Source organism: Mustela lutreola, chromosome 2 (genome assembly GCF_030435805.1).
Source record: "Mustela lutreola isolate mMusLut2 chromosome 2, mMusLut2.pri, whole genome shotgun sequence".
Classification (NCBI taxonomy): Eukaryota; Metazoa; Chordata; class Mammalia; order Carnivora; family Mustelidae; genus Mustela; species Mustela lutreola.
In genome coordinates, this window is record NC_081291.1 from 95,353,171 (window position 1) to 95,372,523 (window position 19,353).

General features: G+C 52.1%; 1 protein-coding gene and 1 long non-coding RNA gene across 3 annotated transcripts in view; both read right to left on the bottom strand.

The window, feature by feature from the left end:
* Positions 1 to 3,324: 3,324 nt before the first annotated feature.
* Positions 3,325 to 10,322, bottom strand: LOC131824560 (uncharacterized). The gene is made up of 2 exons (XR_009350899.1): positions 8,211 to 10,322; positions 3,325 to 4,802 (listed from the first exon to the last, which is right to left on the bottom strand). It is a non-coding gene; the product is annotated as an uncharacterized LOC131824560 (long non-coding RNA).
* Positions 10,323 to 11,319: 997 nt separating this feature from the next.
* Positions 11,320 to 19,353, bottom strand: part of SLCO2A1 (solute carrier organic anion transporter family member 2A1) — a 74,876-nt gene continuing 66,842 nt past the window's right edge. The window contains exons 12-15 of one of the 2 annotated variants that reach the window (XR_009350895.1): positions 16,083 to 16,147; positions 13,408 to 13,531; positions 12,536 to 13,243; positions 11,320 to 12,456 (exon numbers count right to left, since the gene is read on the bottom strand). Coding sequence is in view for 1 of the 2 variants with exons in the window: in XM_059162649.1 (XP_059018632.1) it covers positions 13,123 to 13,243; positions 13,408 to 13,531; positions 16,083 to 16,147 (310 nt within the window). In the remaining variant the exon portion in view is untranslated. Of the gene's footprint in view, positions 13,244 to 13,407; positions 13,532 to 16,082; positions 16,148 to 19,353 lie in introns of both variants that reach the window. The other variant, XM_059162649.1, reaches the window with a different exon arrangement.

Genomic DNA, 19,353 nt, shown 5'->3' on the forward strand with positions numbered 1-19,353 from the left:
AGAGAATGAGCCATAGGGAGGAGCAGAGGCAGAGGGAGAAGCAGGCTCCCCGCTGGGCATGGAGTCCGATGAGGGGCTCCATCCCTGAGATCACGACCTGAGCTGAAACTGAGAGTTGGACATTTAACCAACTGCGCCTCCCAGGCATCCCTTCTTCCTTCTTAATTTTAGCAATATTCTCTCATGTCTCTGAAAGTCTTTGTTATATTTTGTATACCTATCTTGGGCTGTTGATCTGTCTGTGGTCTGCATTGTGTTGTTTGTTATGTATGTTTTTAGTGGTTTTACTCCTCAGGTCTCCGCTGACTCTGACTTGTGAACTCAGGTTTCTCTTGTGGTTATCAGCTGCCCGGTCAGATAATGGCGGGGGTGGGTGGGTGGAGAGTACGATTGAGGTCTGCTTTTGTCCCTCCAGTGAGTATGAAGGAGAGTGGGGATGAGCCCTAGGATGGAGAGCCTCAGGTACTCCAGAGTCGCTACTTAGCATCCCTTTTGCTTTCTTTTCACAGAGAAAGTTCTCTAGTCAGGATTCCTCTTTAAATTATTTGAAAAAAGCAGCACTGAAAGAAGACAAGCTCTTTTGACCCATCAGTCACCATTCACAAGGCGATCATCCACTGATGGTCATCTGCCATCCATGAGGATTTTGAGGACATTGGGACAGAAGAGTAAATGCCCAGCCACCTAGTCAGCCTGTGTGTGTTTTTGTCAGAATCTCACCTTGGGCGTGGCTCTGATATGACTCTGACATTCCCAGGCAGCCAGGCTATACCCACTGATCTCTTTCTTCCAGTGGCAGAGGCCACTAGTCACTTTCCCTGGGAAATACGGGAGAGAGGAATGAGCAGAAAGGAGAGTCCCCCGTCCCCAGTCTTCTCTGCCCATCTCTGTACCTGCTACACCCACCTGAGACTGCTATCAACTTTTCACACGAGTTCACCCTAGCTTTACTCTCCCCAGCAACCAGTCACGGTCCTTATGTTGTTTCTCTGTCTCATCTCTGTCATTTCTTTGTTGCTAATTGTTTTGGAAGCAACCAGAAGCTAAGGCTAGTTCTCTAGATTGTAGGACACTACTATCTCTCTTTCTTTCTCCCTCCTCCTCCTCCTCCTGGAACTCCTTGTCACCGTCATTAATGCCCTCTTCTTCCTCCTGCTCCTTTTTCTTTTTCTACTCGAAGTTTGGTTACAGTTCCTTTATCTCTGCTTTTCAAAACACTCTGCAAGAAAGCCTTCAGAATTTGTTTTTATTTCTATACTCTTTTCTCTTGATTTGTTTTGACTTGTCTTTGTCACGAATAGCCTCAATCTAATCATTCTAACTGTGAATCACTCATCTGAGGCACTGAGCTTCTCTCATGTTCAGTTCTTACTGAGGTCCACCAAATGGTGCATCCAAGCTGCTGCACCGACACTGGGGGTGGGGAAAGTGAGGTTAAACTAGGTAGAAATCAGCAAGTCGTGTTCAGTGACTGCATGTGGATGGCGAGGGATCTGTGCAGCAGGTGGACCCATGGAAGGTTGAGACAGCGATGAAAATGTCAGGACAATGATAGAGGAGATCTAAAGGATTCCACATATGGGCAAAAACTCTGCCTCATGGTCTGAGGTTGTAATCTTCGCCAAGGACTCTTCAATAAAGAGAGGATTCGTTACTGTATGAACATTAGAAGTTTCCGTTATTGGGGAGATTACTGAAGGGCTCCATATTTAATAGGGTACCATAACCCACAGTCTCTGTTGCAAGGATTTTCGTATGCGTGAGAGAGAGTTAGGGACCCACAGTCCTCCTTATTGTGCTGGTGGAATGCTGTGGTCTTCTCTTGATGGCTGGGAAATGGAACAAGAGCAAAAGAGAATCTTAGAAGGAGACAACTCCCTATTCTATGGATATAGATATAGATACACTGGTTGGACGAGCAGATGAATTCATAGAAAGGATAAAAGGATCCATGAGAGATGGAATGGACTGATTTGGGAAAGGGTGGCTCCGTGGGTGAGTAGAGAGATAGAAGAATGTCTGGACCAATGGATGTATCTATTTATGTATCCATGTATAGGTGGATGGATGGATATTGGAGTAAATTAGTATGGATAAATGGATAGATAGGTGCATGGGAGGATGATGAGTTGATTGACAGATGAAGTAGGTGGAATGTCTGGATGGATGAATGGCTATGTATGTATATAAGTTTGTATCATGTATGTGTGAGTGAAATAATGGATAAATGGATAAATGGATACAGGGCTACACAGGTGAGTAATGATGGATAATGAGCAAACGTATAGCCGAATGGGAGCAGTGGATAATGGATAGATGACAACAGGGTGAGATTTGAAATTGGGCCTTCATTTGCATTCTGACTTTGCACACTAGCTGTGTTACATTGAGTAAAATCTTTTACTTTCTTGAAGCCTTGGGGAAATTTTTAAATTTTCAAGAAAACATAGCTGCAATTTAGAGTAAAAAATTTAAGGGGAAGTTTTGTTGAATAAAAGTATTTTTGAAAACAAAAACATTTGAGAAATATCACTAGCTGAGAGGGGATAAAGATTTTACTTGAAGTTAAATTTCTGTAAGTCAAAAGGAAGATTTCAAGAGTAGAGAAGCTGTGGTGAGATTTGGAAACATTTAACTATGGCCAGATTGAGTTTTTGCCGTTTGGAATCCTTGGTAAGAACAGGAAGGCAAAAGGGGCTGTGCTGATCCACAAATGGCCAGTCTAGGGCTCTCATGCTTCTGGCTCCAACTTGTTTCAACAAGAGTCAGTTCCGACCACATTGTCTCTTTCCTTTTCTTCACTGTGCACAGGGCATTTGTATGGGGGCATCATTCACATTTCAACGATAAGACCCACAATATAGGAGCCAGAGTGAAAAGGAGGGGCTTACTGTGTATGTGTCAGGGTGTGTAACCCCCTCTCTGGAAGTCACCTTTGGCTTTCCACCCCCGAAGATCTCCATGCTTGACTAAATCATGTGGGTTGAGAGGCCCTTCTGGCACTGGGTTGGGTTGTTCCATTGTTTAAATGGGAAAGATGCTCCCCACCAACACGGTGAAGTGGGAGGTGACAGGAGGGTGTGTCTCTAGGGATTCTCACTCAGCACATATGAATCACGGCCATATGAGGTTATCTACCCAGAGATGCTGAATAATATTCCAACGGTATTCAAATAAACAGTACAGCAATCTGTGGATTCCTGACTCATTATCTTAACAACCAAAGGCTTAATGAACATTTTGTTCTTCCTGCCTGTCCCCCAAGTGTCCTTATAGCCCCAGGGGGCCCATTTTTGCAATCCTATAGAAAGCCAAGGGAAAGAGTGTGATTTTAAAGATTTATTTATTTATTTATTTGTCATAGAGAGAGAAGCGAGAGCAAGCACAGGCAGACAGAGTGGCAGGCAGAGGCAGAGGGAGAAGCAGGCTCCCCGCCAAGCAAGGAGCCCGATGTGGGACTCAATCCCAGGCCGCTGGGATCATGACCCGAGCCGAAGGCAGCTGCTTAACCAACTGAGCCACCCAGGCGTCCCAAGAGTGTGATTTTAAAACTCCAAGATGTGTGTAAGCATATTAAATAAGTTTTAAAAATTTATGGGTAGAGAACGGACTTTATAAAAAAAAACAACTTTGCTCTTGAAATAGGTAGCTTGTGGGTATAAAATTAAACTATTAATAATTAAGCTTCCATTTAACAAGTAAATATTGTGCTCTGACAAGAGAGAACAAATATATGCAGATATTTTGGGGGTAGAAAGCAATTAATTATAACATTTTAAGTTCCAGATGAATTTCAAACAATAAAGATTAAAATGTTATTACAATTTATGCTGAATGTTAAAACTGATAATCCTATTTCTTCTCACATAATTTTTTTGCCCTATCAGACAGTGCAGACTGAGCAAGTGGGGAATTAAAAAAAAAAATCATTTCTTTTATTTTACTAAGTTAAAACAATCAGACTTTTGGCTCAAAGCCATCTCCGTCTGAAATAAATCACAGGGCAGGTGGTAACTTGCAACATTGTACTACCGGTCCTCGTTAAAAAAATTTATAAATATAAAAAGTAAATTGGTAAAAGTTTTATAATGGAAAAGGCTTTCCATTTGCGGGCATTTTAATACAAAGATACTTTTAATACTTAAAAAGATGGTAAAATATTTTATAATAAAACCATGCGTGTAAATCTAAAATGTACTCAGAACCACCAATTCAAGCAACCTTGGGAAAATCAAATCTGACGTGAGTTTGATTTTAAGGACGACTCTGTGTGTCCCCCCCCTCGCCCCCACCGGGGTTGATGGTGGGGCTACGGCGGTGCCCAACTGAGATACATGCGTGACCTGTAGGCACTTCATTCTGCAAACTGGAAGACACGAGGTACAGAAAGCTCAATGAATTCTTCCCAAACCACGGACCCACCATGACTCCAGAAGCAGGACATGGCTGCAACCACAGACCCCTCTCCTCGTGCCTCCACAGTGCCTAAGCTTTCCCCCTTTATTTTCTTCTGTCTCCAAACCTTGGGTCCAATCAGCCAGAAGGCTGGAGTGCCGTGAAGTGCGGTGGGAGAGTCAGAGAGAAGAGGTTCGGCCAGAGAGACGGGGAGTTCAGTTCGGACGCCGCTCTCTAGCGCCCCCGGCCGGCAGTCCTCCGCCGCCTCCTTATTTCTCAAGCGCCTCCCTTCAGGCGGTTTCCGACAGGCTCCTGGATTTTCAGCGGCTCACCTGGACTCTTTCAGGGCGTATTTATGCGTGGAAATTGAAATACCCACAGCCGGTGATGTGGGCCCCACAGCCAACCTAGGAGTACAGGGACCATCTAAAGGAGTGCTCTGTACTCAGCTCCAACCCCTTGTCATCTGGCAGGAGTGCTGGCGCCCAGAGGTTTTTTCAAGAGAAAATCCAAAATTCAAACACTCCTCACGTTTGCAGCAAACTTGAAAACGGGAATGTCCTGTGGGCCTATCAGAACCCAGACACCGTCGATTCCCAACATCTGCTTTCTAACAAGGTGCATTCTGGCCCCGGCATCAGCTCCAGCCCTGGGGTCAGCACACAGCGGGGTTGCTGTGAGCCTGTGGGGGCGGGGGGCTCTGCTGCTCACAGGCCTTTCCCTCAACTCTGGACCCACGAGAGCATCCCAGCCCTGATCTTTTCCAGCACCGGTTCCCCCAGCAGCCGTAATGACAAGAAGGAGGCCTCTTTCCGTAGAACCCACCTTGCCAGCCAGGCTCCCCTTTCCAAGTATACCTGCAGCCCCAGCGGCCTTTTTTTTTTTTAAGATTTTATTTATTTATTTGACAGAGAGAGAGAAATCAAAAGTAGGCAGAGAGAGGCAGGGAGAGGAAGGGAAGCAGGCTCCCCGCCTAGCAGAGAGCCCGATACGGGACTCGATCCCAGGACCCTGGGATCATGACCCTAGCTGAAGGCAGAGGCTTTAACCCACTGAGCCACCCAGGTGCCCCCCCCCCCAGCGGCCTTTTATTAAATAACCCAGAAACTTGGTTGCATCTTGCCTCTGTTAAGCTGTCAATGCCTTCCCATTACCCACAGACAGCATCCAGTTGCTAAAGGGGGTGCGCGTGGTCCAATGACCACCCATTATGCTCCAGCAACTTGTAATGTGCACTCCCAGCTCCTGCTTTCCAGGCAAACATACCCCAGCTTTCTTACCTGTGAACCTTCACTCCTGCAGCCCACTCTGCCCAGAATAAACCCGTTCTGAGGCCTTGCTCAACAAACTTGCCCTAGCCTTCAAGGTTCAGCTGGAGTTCATGGCCTCTACTCTTGCCCCCTACCACCCCCACCCCCACCCTCACCCCCCACCCCAAGTAACTGGCCTCTCTGAGCTTTGTGGAAGCCCCATGGACCTGCTCTTCCCCCTGCATTCCAATGCAGGTATCCATTTGTCTGTACTTCACGGCACTGCTGCACCTGTAACAGATTATTAGCAATTGCCATGCAATTTGCGTGCCTTCTTGGTTATGTCTCTCTTGCTTCCTGAATTGTAAATTCCCCGGGGGGAAGGGGTTCTGTTTGTCTTGTTCACACCACAGGCTGGTGCCCAGTGCTTGCTGGATGTCTGATTCTACAGGATGGGCCATTGGATTACTCCCCAGGTGGCGATGCCCAGGACACAGACACAGCTTTCTCTCTGACGCCCGCTCCCATTTCAGGGCCAGGCCCTCGAATGTGCTCTGGGGATGCGAGCAAACAGGGGTCAGGGGGACCTGAGCCCCCGCAGCCGAGGAACGGTGGTCCCCAGAGGGCGACGCTGTGGACTCCACATTGCGGGCTGGCTGGGTGCCCGCTCTGCTCACAACAGGTCAGAGAGCATCAGGAAGCCGCCTGCGCCCTTTGGTGCTTCCCGGCATCTTTCCCTTTGCTTTCCGTGTTCTTTAATGTGTTCACCACACATTCGTGCTGAAAATACAGATGAACAGACTAAATGGTGCTTTGTCGCCGAGCAGGAGAAAGGGACATCTCCTTACGGCCATGAGCTGTGAGCTGGTGCCCAGATCCCAGGCCACTCCGGGGCGCCAGGGTAGGCGGTGCGGGACTGGGGTGGGCGTGAGGAGGGTGTGAGGACCAAGGGCGCCCGGGCGGGGGCAGCTGCGCGGCCAGAAGCCGGGCGGAGTGCCGGATCGCCGCGCTGAGCCGTCCGGGCGGCGAGTCCCTTGCGTTCACCGGGCGTGGTGCCTCCACGGGTCTCCTGCTAGGGCCCAGGCCCAGGGACGAGCGCGCCCTCTGGTGGCCGACCGCTACTATGCGGGCTAGCGCGGCCCGGCGGGGCCCCGTTCTCAGCGGATCCCAGCGCCCGCCTGCCCAGCGCGCGCCCCCTTACGGCAAAGAAGAGAAATGCAACCGAGACCGCTGTGCGCCGCGCCTCAGGCTCCTCGTCTGTGAAACGGCAGAATGGTGGCATACTACAGGGCTGCAGTGATGATTCAGGGTGCTTGCCTGTCTACCGCACTTGGGACGGCGTCTGAGCTGTCGGAGCCCTGAGGTTCAAGAGTCCTTCTGAAATCTCAGTGTGTCTGGAGAGGTTCCTTGGGTCAAGGAGCCAGACAGAAACAGTGTGAAATTGGCCTGGGTCCTTTCCCAGTGTGGACACAAAGGAGAGCTTCTGTCACATCCAGCCATCCCTGTTCCTCTTCTGTAAACTAGTGGTAGTGAGGTGTAATGTGGACCAAGGTTTAAACAAATGTTAGTCCCTATCTGGGACTTCTGAGGTCACTTCTAAGGATTGGATGTCTGTAAAAGGGGGATACCTCCTGTATCTCACACTGATGGACAGCAGAGTAAAGATAAAGGGGTTGGCAACGATGGGGGACTTAAATGAGTTGCTTTATTTGGCCCGGAGATGAAGCCTTTCAAATCCCAGCTCCATGGGCTCCAGGGCCCAGATGGTCAGAAGTAGAAGGTGGGAGGGAAAGCATGGACACAGAGCAGCTTTCACCCCACCCTCGGCTGGGGCGGCTTTGGAGCACTGACCAAGGGTGAGGCTGCAAATGGGTGCTCCTTCAAGCGCACAATGTAGGGGCTCCCTGAGTGTGTGGGGCAGGGCTGGTGTGTGCGGGGAGTACGGTAAGGCAGCCCCCTGAGGGTATTGCATGGCCCACTCAGGTGCCCCTTTCCAGTGTAGACTCCAGAAGGAGACCCTGAGCTAGGAGCACCTTCCTGGGATTGGTTGGCTGGGGCTCTGAGGCTCTTCTCCCAGGCCCTGACAGAGGAGCCAGGACTTGGCTGGCCTTACCACTCACAGCCTGCCGTAAGCCAGCCTCCAAGACCCTCCAAGAGCCTCTAAGCCTGGATCCAGCTGCCTCTCCAGGTCTTATGTCTGATCTTCTTCGTGGGTCCTGTGGCCCATGGTTTCTCAGAGCTTGCCCAGGTTTTCCTGCTTCCTTCCCGTTGCCTGGAAGGTCTTTGCACCTTGTAGTCTCTTGAGATCCAGTTCATCCTTCAAGACCTGGATCAACCCCCTTCTCTGATCTCTCAACCAAATGAGCGGCATAGCACTTGAACTTTGCCCTCTTAGGAGCCAGTCTTATTCTGGCTCCTAATAAGCCCCTGAAGGCTAGGGACCATGTGTTTGTCATCTCTGGTTCTCATCTGCATTAGGTACTAAGTGAACAAATGGAGGCACAAGTGACAGCTAGAAGGTGGCCTCATTTTTTCCATTCTGAGGATAGGATTAGCCATATTGACCTTCCAGGGCCGGTGGAAGTTCGGGCTGTGGTTCCTCCAGGGCACGTCAGCTCACCCCTCTTCCTTCCCAGGGTTGCTCAGACAGCTGTACTTCTCTTTGGCTTCTCGGTCTCCCTAGGAGATCTCTCCCATCTCAAGAGAACCTTCCTGGGACCTGCCTCTCTCTCAGCTGCCGCCCCAACTCCTCTTCCTCTGCTTCCTTCCCCACCTCCCCACCTCTCTGCAAACTGCCTGTGGGCTGGGCCTTGCCAAGAAATCATACCATCCCCTTTCAGAGCCAGCATGGAAGCTGCCTCCTTTGGAAAATGATTGCCCCTTCCCAACAGCCTGACAAAGCTGGCTTAAAGGTGCAAGAGCACAGCGTCACCCAGGGTCACCCCTGATGGTAGAGGTTTCTAGTACTGTCTGTACCTGCTTTCTGTTTCTTCTGAGCTCATGGGATTATCTTTCCCCACTCCCGTGACAGCCAACATGCTGGGGGCAGAGGTGGAGCGTGTCACGTTGGGTCCAGACTTGACTTACCAGTGCGGGACCTCTGAGGACTTTCTGGGCCTGCCTGGTCAGTGCTGGTGGCACGGTGTGACATGGAGGGACCCCGGCATCCAGGCAGATGGCGTTGCGGAACCACTGCCCTGGAGAGCCAGCGGGACCCACAGGAGACTTTGGATGAGCAAGAGAAGGGCTCCTGTTATGTCCTTTGACAGACGGGGACGGTGACCATGGCTGGCCCTGCCTATCCTGACTGAATTCCAGTTAGAGGAGCTGGCTGGATGAGCGGCTGGGCAGCAAAATCCCTGTGCATTTTAGTCACTGTTACTGACTTCAAGGTGTGGCAGTGCCTGGGGTGGGGTGGGGGGGTGCAGGGGCCTCAGCAAGCTGGGTTGACCCCTGTGTTGTGTGGGGATGAATGGCAGGGTGTGCCATGGGAGAAAAACTTTCTCTCGCAATTTGCCAAGGGCTTGCCTGGGGCCTGTTTACATATTTAATCTCTGAGGAAAGGTTATAATGAATCGGGTGCTATTGGCAGGAGATGGACCTTTTCCCCAGGTATGTAGTTCCTATGGTTGGAAAAGAGGATTTCTCCTTTGGATTTGCAGAGTTTCTCTGTCTGTCTGTTTCTCTCTCTCCCTCTCTCTCTCTCTCTCTCACACACACACACACACACACAGCCCCTGCCAGTCTCGTCACTTCAGGAATCTGTAATATGATATTTTAGTAACAATCTGAGACACCCGGATTCAGCCCCCAGCTTAGCTGTATCTCTCCACCTCTGGGAGGGCTTGGAGATCACAATGTGGCTTTGTTTCCTAAGTGAGAATCTGCTAACCTGTCACCAGGTGGAGGTGTTCCCTTGAAGGTCTGTGTTGTAGCTCTCTCTAGGGCCTTTTTGTCTTGAAAGCCTTTTCCTCTTTGTCCATTTTCTCTGTGACTCTCCTTTAACTCATGGTGCTATGGGGCAAAATCGGCCCTGTGGGATGAGCACGGTGATGTTCTTGCTACTTGAATGGAAGGTGGGGGTGAAGGACGTTGTACCTGGTCGTCCCCCCTCCCTTCCCCCTTACATAGCCCTCAACAGATTCCCCCACCTCCCTCCATGGGCCAGTGAATTTCAGTGGGAATAGAGGGGCCTCCCCCTGTTTCAGAATCTCTCAGTAGGGAGGCTGGGGCTGCCTCTGAGTCTGGAGGAGAAAGAGCTGGCAGCGTGAGTTAAGTCTAGACCCTGATAGGTGTCATTTGGGTAAAGTAGGCCACAGTGACTTCCCCAATTTCAGATTCCTCGTCTTTGAATGGGGCCTTCGGACCAGCGCGGTCTCCCTCATGAGGCTATGATGAGGATCACCCCAGAGGGCCTGAGACCCAAGGATAAATCATGAAGATATGGTATTTGATTTTCACTGCATTTTCCCCCTCCTGTGCTAAGAAATTCCAGGAAGGATGAGGTAAAAAGTTCCTACAGACCCTTTCTTCCCTGGCTTTTTTTGTTCAGCCCTTGAGGCGCTGGATTATGCTGGCAGGGGGAGTGGAGCCAAGAGGTGGGTTTCCTGGGGCTGGGCAGGGGGAGGGCCTCGGTCTGCATCTAGCCTCTGCATGGTTTCCTGGCTCGGCGGGGGTGGGGGGAGGAATGCAGGGCAGGTCGGGAACCTCAGCCTGGGAAGGGGCCAAGGACCCATACTGGCAGGACCCAAGGGACTGTGGATGTCTTTGAGGACCAGACCATTGAGGAGGGTCGATGCTAACCTTCCAGCCACCTGGCTGGATGACAGCTAGAAACCAAACCTAACTGATTCAGAGAGTAATTGTGCCATTGTCTGTGCACGCTCAAGCTGGGAGAGTGAGACTCCCGCTCTCAGTACGTGGTACGCACTTAACACAGCACAGTGAGCTCTGTTCTTCATGCCCACTGGCTCCTGGTTGCAGCGGCCCAGGGAATCCGATGAACAGGCACCCCACCCCTTCAGAGGGGCCTACAGAGCCTGAATTCTCAGTGGCCCAAGCACAGATGGGGGTCACCAAGGTTCTGCTGCACTCAAGACCCACCACCCAGGTGTAGGGACTTCCTACGTTGGCCTCACAGGAGGGGCCTGGGACAGGAGCCACTCCCATAGGCCCCGGGGGCTGGCTGGAGGGATTGGGAAGCTAGGTTTTAACCACATCCTCTGTGAGTGTCCAGCCCTCCAGGAAGTTTGCTCAGCCTTAGAAGTGTTTGCTCTAGAAGTGAAATGAAGGTGGCCCCATTATAGTCTCTGCTGGCCGTCAGGGGAAAAGCTTTGCCGTGGGGAGGGGGTAGGATGGCTGTGACCAAGGGACCAGTGACAATTAGGATATAAATGCTGGTCTGTCTCATGGACTGAGCTATTGGTGCTCCATTCCACCTCCAGATATGAACTCAAGGCACCGTGGGCCTTTGATGATAGTCTGCAGAACTTCACCGAAGGACCAGCAAGCACCTGCTGCCGGCTCTGAACCAGGCTGATGGGTGGGGAGTCATGCTACCTCCGATCCCCATGGCCAGGCGCCCCTGTGGTTGTGGCATGGGCCCCTCCTCCAGCCAGAAAGGTTCTATTGGCTCTCTGATAGATACAGATGACATTACAAATTCACAACCGAGTAATATCAATAGCAAAATTATAATATATTAATAGCAACATCATAATAGAATAAAGCCTTGGGAGGGCAACCAGTCTTCCAGAATCTGCAGGTTGGCATTCATTGTTCATGAGCTTGGCTGAAGGCAGTGCCTCCAGAATTTGGTTACACCACAGAGAGGAGGACCTGGACAACTAGCAGGGAACCATTTTCCAAGCAGAACCATCTTAAAATGCTGTCACTGTCCCCAGAAGTTGCATGGAGCCTCCCTTCCTGAGTGAGATCTTTGGAGATAAGGCCACGTGTAGCAGTGTGACTTTCACAAAGACTTCAGTCTCACAGCAGTTTGGCCACTGGCATACAAGTTTGGCTTACCACCACAGGGATCTTTTCCAGAGACGGCTTCTGGTAGGCTACTGGAGGGTTCTTCCAAGAGGAGTGGCACTCAGGAGGGCCATGGATGGCAATAACCGGTTCCAGCTGCTCCAGAGGACGTGGTGAGCCAGGTTTCTGTCTGGCAAATGGCCAGGTGCTAGGGCCCTCTGGGTCTCCCCTGCTGCTGCCCACCGAGCACACTCTGGGAGAAGGCCCCGTGTGGATGGAGGAAGGAAGAGGAGCTCCTAGAAGGCCCAGCAGAAAGCCACTTTTGGCGCTGCCTTGCACAAAGCTGGTCTGCAATAAATATAATACTTGTTGATGAAAGGCCTCCATTGTGGACGTCTGATTCTGAACCTTCACCACATAGCAGTGGGGTTGCTCGACCCTGGGCCCTGGAGGGGCAGTGAGGAGAGGCTGAGAACACACTGATGAACACAGGCGTGTCTGGAGTCAGAGAAGCCGACCACCCTGGCTTCTGTTTCACGGACTCACCATCCAGCTCGGCAGCCCTTGACACCCCCCCCCCCCAAGCTTCACGGCCTGCTCTGCTGACACCTCGGACTGCCTGTCTTTACTCTTCGGCACACAGAGTGAGGTCCAGCAGGGAAGTCCATGAGCGGCCACCTCATCCGCTCCCAAGGACACTCAGGAAGGGTCTTCCCGTCACTCTGAGTTGAGCAGTCTCGTCCTCACATAGAGGGTGGGGGAGGTTGGGCGACTGACCACTTCACAGCCCTCCTTGGGTCTTCACCATGGTGTGGCTTTCTTAGCACAGAAGGATCTAGTTAAGAGGAACAGCATGTGGGTGACCCACCCTCGGGGTATCTCGGTCTCTGCTCTGGTACCCGAGTGTGTGGTACCTGAGAGGGGATGGGCTGGCCATACTCCCCAACATGGCAGCTTCCAAAATGGCGTTGTGGGGCAGGAAGCAAAGATCTGAGGGGAAGGAGGCCAGTCCCCGCTGGGTTCTGTGCTGATGCTGAACCAAGACACAAAGGGGGTTACAGCCAAGCCCCTCCCTCCCCTAGCCTGCCTCTGGCTGTTAACCATAACCCAGCCCTCTCCCTTTCGCTCTGGGGAGATAATGCTTTGCTCTCTCCACTTAGGAAACCAAGTCTTCCCCACAACGCTGGGGTGGGGGGCAGGGGCTGCATCCTTGCTGGGAGATCCCGCACCGAGGAGATCCTGGGCACAGGGCTGCCTCCCAGGGAACTGAGAAGGCCTGGCCCTCCAGTCCAGTGCCCATCCAGCCCAGGTACACAGTGGACCCGAGGAATCCTGGCAGCGGAGAGGGGTGGAGGGGAGGCAGAGAGGGCAAATGGTGACTGGGGTTTTCTCTTATTTAAAAAAAACAGAAACGATATGTTAACATTAGTAAATACAGACAGTTGTGGAGGGGCAGGGTCCACTTTCTGGAGCAGGCAGTGGCTGGGCCGGGGGTCAAGGGTCAGATGAGGCCCGCAGCCTTCTCCTGCACGTTGTACTCCTTGTTCTTCTTTACCCGCCAGCTGATGAACAAGAGCAGCAGCACACCCAGTGCCTTGTAGCCCACCTGCAGGCCCAGGTACCTGGGGGGCAGGAGGAGACGAACTGGTGAGGGGGTGCGGCAGCTCCGCAGCCCATGTCCCAGGGTCAGGGCCATCAGGAAGGGCAGTGGCCCAGGGACTACGCTGTCACCATTTAGGGAAGGATCCATTACCACCCGAGCCATAGGGGCATGCGGGGCCCTCACCTGTCTCGGAGAGTATCGTTGTCATAGTACGCACAGGCCCCACGCCTCCCTGAGCACTGTGAGCTCCAACGGATGCACGAGTGGTCGATGGTGAGGCCGTAGAGGGCTGGAGAGGGCAGCCAGGCTGGTGTCCACGGGAAGAGAGTTCAGAAAGCGCAGGTTACATAGAGCTGCAGGTGGAGGTGCCTGGCAGGGTAGGGGGCCGTCCTTGCCCCCAGGACCCCTGCATGGTTCCCACGAATGAGAGTGGCTCCGCCCCACCCCTGGGAACTGTAGTGCCTTTGCACAGCCAAACAGCTTTCTTGGAAGACTGAATTTCTCTTTCCTTAGAGGCTTAGGAGAGAAAAGAGACCTGAGCCATCCTTTCAGGGCAGTGAGTCACAGAGGTCACCTAGCTGCCAGCTCAGACAGACAACACGGTTCTCACACTGGACTGGCCTCAGGTGGAGAGATGCTGACTTCCACAGTGTGGCAGGGGTCTCTGGAGGGCAATGACTCCTCATGTCCTTACAGGGCCTGGAGGTGGGTGGGTGCCCTCATTCTAAGGAGGAGGAAGGTGGGCATGGCTAGCTCACACTCTCAGAACCAAGAGGGTCGGGGCTGAACTTTGAACCCTTGTGTCCTCGAAGCCCATGCTCTTCCAGGACACCAGGCTGCCTGCTGCCTTAGACAATGCCCCCGGAAGACCCCGGACACCCTGGCTGCTCAGAGTCTCTCCCCCAGCCCCCTGAACTTTCCCACAGTTGAATGGTGAGACCCGAACTAGCAGAAACTCTAGAGGCCTTCCTGCTGTTAAGTATTCAGAATGACCCCTGTTTTGTTAGCTACGGATCTAGGCAGTCACTGGACTAGGGAGGAACTTGTCCAGGATCCACACTCTGAACTACTGCGCTCAGAACAGCCGGGCCAACCCTGTGGAGGATCCTGAGAGAAGCTGCTTCAGGAGGAATGAAAGAGGAGATCTGCCTGTGGCTCCAGCCATAAGTGGGAATGTTTGAGAACCAGCCTCTCTACTCAGACCCTGCTCACTTCAGAGTCTCCGGCTAAGCAGGGCATGGAAACTGGCCATGGGGATTGTCCACCAACATAGTAAATAATAGTAGTAAAATAATAGTCATAATATAATATAATAAAATAATAGTAATAAATAAAGTAATAGTAATAAAAAATTCCTATGTAGTAAACAAAGTCCAGAAACAATACTGGCCAAGTCCTGGTGGGTAATTTTAAACTTGCTGGGTTTTATCCATGGGAAATCCTGCTTTCTACCCCAGAGTGCGATTGCGTTCTTGGGTGATGAATGGAAGACCTCCGGCCTGGATTTTCTAACTGTGATCCCATATCGAGTTGTCTGAGCTCAAGGGACCAAAAAAGGCGGCAGGTGCCATGAGTGGTGGGACAGTGGTTGTTTCCCAGGTGGCTGGGAGAAGCTCTTCAGGGCCCATCCGGGCCATGGGCTGCGCTGGGTGCAACGTGGGGCTTCCTTCCCAGCACAGGTCTCAGAGTGAGTTACACATGAGTGCTGTGTGGTAAGAAGGAGCCGTGAAGATGGCCATAGCTCAGCCACCAGGACATGGCAGAGCCCGCTGCCCTGTGTTCTCCACACTGGTAATACAGGCCCAAGCAGCAGGCTCTGAAGGGGCGGTACTGGCATGAGAGCAGCCAGGAGCCCGAGGCTGAGAAATCCCGTGGAAAAGACTGGTTTAATCATCATCTGTATGCCCCACCCAACCTCCATGGGAGACGGCCCTGCAAAGGTTCTGGCTCAGCAGGTCCCAGGAGGGACATCACCAACACAGCCCAGAACCATCAGGGAAGATGCTGGAGGGCCAAGTGCAGCCTGGCTCCCGGATAATAAGGCACGGCGGGCTCTGCAGGGCAGCACTGGAGGCCAGCCAGGACCCTCTAACAGTGACTGAAGACCTTCCCAGGTGGCTGCCATGCTCCCCGCTGCTGTGTGCACCCGCCGGATCCTGAATCAATACTCCGTTCCACGTGGTCCCTTTACTTGGCTTACCAGGCCCTGCAAGGGTCTGCGCGCCCTGGCATGGATGGGTCGCGAAGGCATGGTCCAGCCTGAGCCTCTGGGAGAGGGTGGGCGAGAGGCACACATGAGCCACCTCCCCAGCCGTGCCCCCAGGGAGAGGGCCAGGTGTTCTCAGCTCCCCCAAGCAAGGCTCTGTTTCACTGAGGTCTCTGGGCAGCTTGAGTGTAGACTGGGTTTGCCGGCAGAGGGCCTCACACTGGGAAACACTGGCTGAATAGAGTCAGGAGCAGTGAGTTCTGTAAAGTGGGAGGGAAGCCAGGGCCGGGCTCAACTGCTATTCTGGCTGGACAAGAATGCAGGGGTTTGTTCCTACAACCAGTTCTTGGAGAAAGATGAAAAAAATACCTGCGTTCAATTCTTTATTAGGTATCCTCAGCTGTGTCCACTTTTCATTTTCCTTGCATAGTTTTGTTTGGAATTAATGCCATAGATGGAATCTTTCCTAACCCCAAGTAACGGGGAAACCGCCCACATAGGGTCTTGGCCTTTGCTGACGTGTTGATGATGTACTGCCCCTCCTTACAGCAGAGAAGAGACAGGGTTTCCCCCATGCCTGACCCTTGCAGCCCCGTCCCCCCCATGCCCTGGAGCCCCTCTTCAGGAAGGAGGGGGCATCTCAGACACTTACCCAGCAGGCGCATCAGCAAGAACTGTACCCCAATGGCAAATGACTTTTCATCCTGGTTCACCACACTGAAAAGGAAGATAGGAAGAGTCAGGAGCCAGAGGACTCGGGGCTGTGCCTTGGCTCGGTCAGGGGCAGCCTGCCGCAGAGTCAGCCAGAACTTCCCCTCAAATGGCCCGACAGCCACCTGGCTGGCTGGGTTCACCATGGCCGAGTGCTCCTGTTGGAATTGGTGGTTCTCAAAGCGTAGTCGCCGCGCCAGTAGCATGAGCCTCTGGGAACTCATTAGGAATGCAGATTCTCAGGCCCTACCTTAGACCTAAGAATCAGGTCCCCCTGGGGTGGTGCCCAGCCATCTGTGCCTTGGGAAGCCCTTCAGGAGATTCTGTTGCACAGTCAAATTTGAGAGCCTCTGGTCTTGTGGTTTTTAGGGTTGCCCCTGCCCCCTTCAAAAGGCAGAGGGCAGAAGAGGCTAGGAATGGAGAGAAGGATGGGAAAGGGTGTGTTCACAGTAGCAGGTCTGAACAACTCCCGTGGAGTGTGAATAGCAATAAAGCCCCGATGAAAGTGTAATTAAGGCTCCTGGGCCCTAGGCTTCTGTGTGCAACTGAAAAAATCCTTTACCTAGGGCCAGCTTTGTGGGTGTGTGGCCTGTGCTGCCTCCCAGGACCCTGTCCTCAGAAAGACCCCAGGCTGGATTTAATGTTCTACTGTGGCTCTATTGAAATTCTTAATAATTTTGGAACCAGGAGCCTCTCATTTTCAATTTGTACTGGGTCCTGCAAATGAAAGAGCTGGTCTTGCCCCTACCCTTCTTCCCTCAAGAGAGGACAAGTGTTCAGCTGAGGAAGGAGATTCAAAGAGAGACAGTGAAGCTATCTGGCAGTGGTATTGCCAGGCCCTGCCATCCCAGCTAGGCAGGGGGCAGAGAGGGAAACCCCATCCACAAGGTGGGGAGCCAGGAGGTAGCCTGCAGAGGCACCAGGCTTCTTGTGCTCTGAACACCCACACTCCTGGAGGGTGGGTGCCATGGGGGAAGGGCTTTTGGGGCAGAAGGGACATCAAGGAAGGGAACTCAGAAGTAATGTTCAGGTCTCTGCACACATTTTGTTCTGGCTCCACACTCCTGCTAGCAACACGGAAAAGAGCCCTCTTCCAGGTCCTCTGAGGGATGGCCCAGTGAAATAAATGCTCACGGGCTTGAGGCACCCATTTGGGACCCCCCACCCATGAAAGGTGCCTCAAATCTCAATCTAGTGGACACTCCCTTTATGCCCACAGTTTCCTCCGGTGGCCCAAGTTCATAATAGTCCTGGTCATTGTCCCTGAGCAGACTCTCCTAGATTCTGGACTGAACATGGCTTGGGTTCCTCAGTTTGGCTTCTGATGAACGGCTTGAGCCCCTTCTGGTGTTTGCCCTCATTGGCTGTGAACTTACTCTGGCATTTGGCCCACTGTCTCCTCCCAAATTTCTCCCAGCCTGTATTTCCACACCTGGTTAGGGGCCATGGTACAAATAACACTTGGGTCACCTACACGGTCCTCTTTAAGCCTCACCTTCTTCACACTAAATAGCATCCATTCTCTCATCTTTCCCAGTGGGATCTATCTTTAAACCATTTTGGGATGCTGGGGCCTCTTCCGTTTTGCTCCAGCTCCAGATCAGACTTAGAAGACAGAGGTTTTCTAGGAAAGCCCGTCCTGTGGTTGAAAGGATGCTCTTCCTCCACAGCTTCCCTAGCCCTGATGCTTGATGGAGCCCTCTGGGAGGCCGACTGACAGGGACTGCCCCTTACCTGCTGCTCAGGAACTTCCCTGTGAAATGTCCTTATCCTGTTCCCTCTCCTCGTCACGGCCACTCATGATATTTCTTGGGGTTACAGGGTCCATCATGGCCCATCTGGCCCAGGTGCAAGAAGTAACCCCACTCCAGGTCTTGGATGAAAGCACTGGTGCTTGGAATGCACAGAGTGGGGAGGGACAGAAAGAGGGTACTGATGGTGTCGGGAAGGGCAACATGCTGCGGCTCTGAGCAGCCCCACCTGCTCCCGTGGAATGTGCTCAGAACACAAAATTCTGACTGCTCTTTTCCTGGGCCACTTCTCAGGCTTGCGGTTGCAGTAAGCCACCCGGAGGCATGGGGTAAAACCTTACACTAGACCAAGAGCAGGCTTGGTCTACGTAGGTGGTGGCTTTCCCAAGCTCCGTGTTCCTTACCATGACAGGAGCTCACTGTGTGGGAAGCATACACCTGGGACCTCCGGGTCACCCCCTGGGATGTGGAGCACAAGGATGAATGATGCAAGGTTCCTGCCCTTTGCATGCACCTGGGAGTAACAGAACTTTGTCTTGGAACCACGAGTCTCCTATCTCCCACCTGCATTCTCGAAATAGTAACAAGAACAGGAGCTTGGTAGTTTGCAAGCTAACTTGTCAACAGGGTAAAATCCCAGGCCCTGACGGATGGCTGCTTCTGTTCTTCATCTCCTAGCCTTTTGGGAAAAATAGGCCATTGGCACCTAGCTAGCTGTTAATAATTCTTAGAATTTGGTTAACAGTGATAATTAACCAATACATAGAGTACCTTATATTTACAAAGCAATTTATCAGATAATCCTGACACCAGTCCCTTGTGGTCAATATCACGAGCCTCTTTTCATAAATGAGGAAACTGAGACTCAGTGAGGTCGGCAACATCCCAGGACATCCAACCAGTGCACGGCTGAGCTGGGTCTTTGACCCTAGCACTGGACGTCCAGGTCCTGTGTTTTTTCCTCTCTGCTCTCAAGGAAGGTGAGGACAGAGAAAAGGCAGGCAGGGGTGGGTTAGGTGAACTTGGTTGAAATGTTGTTTTCTCTTTGGCAGAGGGTGAGGTGAAGGAAGGGTCAATTCCCTCTCAAAAGCTCAGAGGCATTCCACCGCCACCGCCACGTAATGGGACACCTCTGCTCTCCCCTCCCACCTTGGCCAGCCTCTCTCTTCTGACCTGAGAACTTGGTCCTGGCTCCTAGCACACTGGGCTTTTCTTATTTTCATCCTTTCTCAAAGCCCTCATTCGGTCTCTGGAACTTTCCACATTTTTTGTTTTGTTTTGTTTTGTTTTGTTTCATCTTGATTTTGTGCATCTACCTGAATTCTCTTCCTTCCTCTTAGTTCTTTCAGGATTTAAACATAAGTGAATCTTCAGGTATGTCCACAGTGTGGAGCCAGGCAGCCTGGCTTCCTCAAGGCTCAGCCCTTTGTGGCTCTGCCCTCCTGGGGATGGGATCTCTGT